Source organism: Schistocerca piceifrons, chromosome 6, assembly GCF_021461385.2.
Source record: "Schistocerca piceifrons isolate TAMUIC-IGC-003096 chromosome 6, iqSchPice1.1, whole genome shotgun sequence".
Lineage (NCBI taxonomy): Eukaryota > Metazoa > Arthropoda > Insecta > Orthoptera > Acrididae > Schistocerca > Schistocerca piceifrons.
In genome coordinates this window covers 205,696,018-205,702,017 of record NC_060143.1, presented here as the reverse complement: position 1 = coordinate 205,702,017, position 6,000 = coordinate 205,696,018, and the positions used below count along the sequence as shown (strand labels likewise).

General features: G+C 35.2%; 1 protein-coding gene across 3 annotated transcripts in view; it reads right to left on the bottom strand.

The window, feature by feature from the left end:
- Window positions 1–2,557: 2,557 nt before the first annotated feature.
- The window catches only part of LOC124802863, a 232,542-nt gene continuing 229,099 nt past the window's right edge, over window positions 2,558–6,000 (bottom strand). For all 3 annotated transcript variants that reach the window (XM_047263901.1, XM_047263900.1, XM_047263902.1), the window contains one exon: window positions 2,558–2,989. In XM_047263901.1, the coding sequence (XP_047119857.1) occupies window positions 2,846–2,989 (144 nt within the window). In that variant the 3' untranslated portion in view covers window positions 2,558–2,845. The remainder of the gene's footprint in view (window positions 2,990–6,000) is intronic.

The following is a 6,000-nucleotide window of genomic DNA, read 5'->3' as shown; positions in this document are numbered from 1 at the left end:
AAAGATAGGGTACTGTTCTTTTGTATGCCATGTCCTATTCCAATAAGTTTAAGATCTGCAGTAAATGAGGAAATAAACAAAATAGCGGAAAATAACTTAATAGAAAGAAGTTTAAGCCTTTGTAACAATCCTGTACTAGTAGTAAAGCAAGCTGCAGGTGTTAATAGGCACAAGAACACTTAATACATACATAGAGATGGAACGAAACAGACCTACATGTGTAGACAAATTACTAGCTAAGTTTGAGCAAGGGAAGTATTTTAGCTCAACTGATTTGACTCCCATGTAGATGAAAATTCATGAAAGTATGCACCATTTTCATTTGATGGCAAGGCATATCAGTTTAAGGTATTCCCCTGTGGACAGAATATTCCAGTCTCGGTATTTATACAGACACTAGATGAAGTTTTAGGTAAACAGTTATTACAAGAATAAATTATCGATATAGATGATATTTTACTAGTGTCCACGAAATAGGAAGAAGAAGACTGCATTTTCTTAACCAAAACAATACACAAGATTTGTGAAAAAGGCATTCCAATTAAGTTACCAAAATCACATTTTGGACGAGAACAATTCAAGTCTTAGAACATCTAGTAAGAATCCATCAATAACACCAGATCCAGAAAGGATAAAAGTGATTACATACTGTTCTGAACTGAAAAATGTAAAACAATTATGCTCTTTCCTATGATTAGCGGGATTTTACCATCGCTACATACAGCGTAACTTATGAATGCTACCAGAGTATTGTCATTATTAAAACAAAGAGCCAAAACGATATGGAGTGAAGGAGCATCTGAGGCTTTTAAAATATTAAGCAGGCTTTAGTGGATGCACCCATATTAAAACACCTTGTAATGAATGAAACATATAAATTAGCAACAAACACTTCTGAATATGATGTAGCTTGTGAACTGTTCCAAGGTGAATTGAATCCCGTGAGAGGGGAACATAACACCATAGCCTTCACTAGTAGTAGTTTAATATAAATGTTAACATACAGCTATACAGCTACAGAAAAATAATTATTAGCTACTGCATGGAGCAAACAAAAGTTTGAAATGCTGATATGGGGCTCTAAAATCATCAAACTTACACATCATTACACTTTAACGTCCCTTGTAGAAAGTAGGTTGCTACATAGCCAATTAATGTGATGGATATTGTCAAGTAGAATCAAATAGAAATTAACTATATAAAAGGTTCAGAAAATTAAATACCAGATGCACTGTCATGAATACTGCAAGGCATAAATGAAATGATGAGAACTGGGTGACAAGAGTTATTTTTTCCATCAATTTCTTAGCTTTAAGTACACCAATGAAGAAGTAAGGAGATTATCCATAAGAATAAAACAAGTTGTAAAGAAAGATGAATATTTAAAGAAAAGCAACAAAAATGTGAGCAGGCAGTAGTATTATCAGGAGAAAAGGCTATGTGGATGATAGGTAAAGGTGCTTATTTTAGAAGTTGTGAGAGGACAAAGTCTAATGGAAGTTACGTATTCCACAAACAGTAGAATATCATTTAGAATTTAACATAGTTCATACCAAAAATCCATGGGCATTTTGGTATATGTAGAAGATAAGTAAATTTTATTATTTTAAAAATGTATGTACAAAAGCAAGGAAGGTATAAGACTGTGTGTAGAAGCGTGTCAAGCAATTAAAAGAAGATATCATCCATACACCACACAAGCTGTACCCTATAATCCCAAAAGCTTGACTTTTTTGGCCAACTACCAAAAGGAAAAGGAGGGGTAACATACGTTTTTTCCCTGTGGAATACTGATCTAAATATGTGAAACTATATCCAATCAAACAAGCAAATATGGCCACCCTAATACACTGTTTAAGAAAATACTTTGTAGATATAGGTAAGGCACAAAAATTATTAACAAATAATAGATCACTATTTACAATTAACAGTTTCAAAAAATTTCCATGCTGCAAGTTATGGTTGCATCATTTAAAGTGATTAAACTGATGTCACTCATGTGATCACAATCCTTCAAGCAACACTTCACGAGCCCACAGGTGGAAAAACACTGTACTATTCTATTACAAGCTTCTATGATGGCAAATAGGCTTGTCTTTGCTTTTTCTCATTTTTGTTTGTTGTAAGTATTTTTATTTTTTGTATATTTGTACAGCAAATAAAATATGTCTGAGTGGGTAAATGCTACCATAAGTTACAGTTAGAGGCTACAAACAAAATATATTATTATTACTGAACGAAGCTTTTACAGCTGATGTAACACTATGTGGAAATTGTTTGTTTCATATCTGTCACTGACAGTAACTAAATGTGAACTGATAGAAAATTGTGAACCCCTGCATATATGATCAGTCGATTCTACCATGTTGGAACTGTGATGATACATGAAGAATATGATCCTCATTTTGCAGAGCTCTCTTACGTTATGGATATTATCCAAAATTGATGTTTTTTTTTTCAGTTTTCCTGGGAAATTGCCAAATTACATTAAATTTTACATTACTTGCAAAAGAATCATCTGCATCAAGAAGACTCAATAGTTTCACTGCCACTCACATAATGTTATAAAAAGACTTTAATGTAAGCATAAAAATACCTCATATGTACAAAACCATACTTCTGTATGTACAGTGAAATCAATTACAGTTACATACACACACAAAATTTCTGCCCCTACACTCCCTGCAGTTACACTACACAAAATAGCCTTTAAAAAGATATACAAAAGGAGCAAACTAACATAGGAATCAATATTTTCTTTGAAAGATTAACTTTGGTTTTTCATGTTACAAGAGCACTTGCCGTCAAATTCCACTTACACATGCATGCATACACTGAACTTTCATTAATAAGCACTAGATGGCAAAGGATCATGATCTTCCTCTGTTGTCCTCTTTTTCCTGCCAACATTTTGTGACTGTGATGCAGTTACGCCTTTCCTCCTCTGACGAGATTTGTTAGGTCCCGCTGCAGTGCGGTATGTGATGCACTAAAGATAAAAATGACCAAAATAAGACATCTGTAAAAACAAAGATTATGCTTAAAAGATTAATAAATACATTTGGAAATTAATGGTGTTGGTAAAATGTCACTCAATTTTAAAAAAAAAAACAACCATAAAGAATCACTGGAGCACAGTGAACATAACTGAATAAGACTATAAGTTTATGCTGTAAAACTATCTTCATACAAACCTGAGAAGGATTAACAGAAACTTGAAATATGTCCTTATGTAAGTACTACTAAAACAGGAATTCAAAGCAGCAAAGAGTGGGAGAAGGAAAGAGACAAAACACTTGAAAGAATCTAATGTGGAATATGAAGGAGAAACACTAGGGTGATGCTGAGTCACAGATATGCACAACAAAAAGACTGTCACAAATAAAGCTAACGGCCAGTAAGGCCTTCGTCAAAAGTAGATGACATTCACACCCATGCGCTCAAACACACACACACACACACACACACACACACACACACACACACACACACAACAACTCTCAGGCAACTTAAGCTTCAGTAGCCTGGGACTGCAGTCATGTGTGTCTGAGTTGCATTTGCATGATTGTGTATGTGTGTGTTGTCGGCCTTACTGGTCAAAAGATATATTTGTGACAGTCTTTTTGTTATGCCTGTTTGCAATTCAGAATCTCTGCTATATGGCGAGTAACAATTTTCCTTTTCACAATATAGTTATATTCCAACCTGGATTCTCCATTGTTTGAAACAATAGGGCAACCTTTATACTTTGGAATAAAAAGGGGATAAAAGAAGAAAGACAGTAAATATTAGGTTTCGAAAGCTTCTGATCAAAAACTTGATACAGAAAAACAATTTAACACTTTTAATTTAACTTCATCTGTAAAGTTTCTCATCAGAATTTTCTAGGTCAGTAACACGTAACCAAACATTTTTGTATGTGAGAACAAAATCAACAAAGTAATGTCAAGATAAGCAAACATATGCAACTCCTTTCATGTTATACTAAGTTTTATCCTCTATTTCAAAAAAAGCCCTCAACCTTTACATAATGCTTCACTTTCTCAAGGATCTTTCCAGACAGACTAAAGTACACCACTGTTAGACCCTTCTTTAAGAACAGTAATAGGGCAGGTATTGTTAACTATTGACCCATATCACTATTAGTTTCCTTCTCAAAAGTTTTGTAAAGGGTAATTTAGTTAAGAATGGTTGAGCACCCATGCAAATATGAGATTCTGAGCTAGTCAATGTGGATTTCAGAAGAGGCTCTTCACTGAACATGTCACCTAACATTTAATCAACTGTGTTTGAAAGTATGTGAATGACAAAATGTCACCAACCTACGTTTTGTGCTCTATTTAAGGTATTAATATTTTTTGGAGAATATATAGCAAGGCGATTACTTGTCGAATGTTCCATGTTTTAACATTAGAAGATGACACACAATCAAACAATTGAAAATCCAGGATGGAATAATGACAATATAACGAAAAGGACAGATTGCTACACATCATATAGTGGAGATGCAGACAGGCACAACAAATAACTGCTAAACAAGTAAGCTTTCAGCCAAAAGGTCTTCTTCTGAATTGCACACAAACACACACACACACACACACACACACACACACACACACACACACAGATATTCATATGAACGCAACTGATACACACATGACCACCGTCTCAGGTAGCTGCATGTTTCTGCGCGAAGGTGTGATGTCACTTGTTCTGAGCACAATTGGCTGTTGTTGGGTCTGCTGTTTCTATTATCCCATGGATGTAAATTTTATACGTATCTTCTTCAGAAGCAAAACCCACTTACAGTTGGTGAAGAAACAAAACCAGTAACAGACAGATTGTTGATTTTTGCATTTTTTCAGGTGATGCCTTTGACTCTCAGCACATCTGCTCTTGCTTCCAGAATGCAAAATTTTTAATTTCGAATTATTTACAAAGGAAATGAAATAAAACAAAACCACATATGCAATAAAGCAAAAAAGATGGAAATAGCACATAAGTGTAAAACCAGTGTGTTTTGGATATGGTATTGAATACTGTATAAAAACAAAAGTGTGCACAGTCACAGAACTTCATTATTGCTTACAAAAGTGGTTCCTGGGTTATCGCCTCAGTTCAGGACAATGAACAGCATTTTACAATATGTCTTTTTACTGAGGAAGAAACTGGTTCTCAGTTGAAATTAGCATATTAAGTCAATGATTTGTTTCAGAGAGTTATTGACTGGTAAGGAAATTGTTTTACTATTTACCCTGCATTAAAAGCAATCCACTAAAATTATAAAACTTAGCAGTACCACAGCTGCAGTACTGTGATGTGACAAATCAGTTGCATGAATGTGTGGTGTCTTTTTCTTTCGGAAACGTCCGAAAGAACAGATACCACACAGAATCCACAGCTGTGATACAGAAAAAACACCACAAATTCATGTAGTTGATTTGCTTCGATGGGCAATGAATCCAAAACCATCAGTGCATGTGCGCATTTACATACACCATCTAGTGGGAAACTAAAATTAGCGAGTATGGAGGACATTGATGGGAACTGCAGACAGATGGCACTAGAGGTGGGAATTTGAGTCAGCTGGAGAAAGTGCCGAGATAGTCCACACATTTGCGATAAACACTGTGTCCAATTGTTACAGTGGTTAATGCAACTGCCTAGTAAGCAGGAGGTCCTGGGTTTGAGGCGTTATCCGGCACACATTTTGCACTTGTCAGTGCTGATTCTTTACAAAGTACCGATGCACCTGATATCATTGGTTCCTTTCCTTTCCTTTCTCCCTTCCCCTCCCCTTGAATTTACATAATACTTAATTGTATCTCTCTGGCAAATGCAGAATGAGCAACAAGCAAGAACAATATTATGAGAAGGAAAGTTGGTACTCACCATATAGCGGAGATGCTGAGTCACAGATAAGCACAACAAAAAGACTCTCACAATTTTTTGTTGTGCCTATCTGCGACTTAGCATCTCCACTATATGATGAGTAGCAAC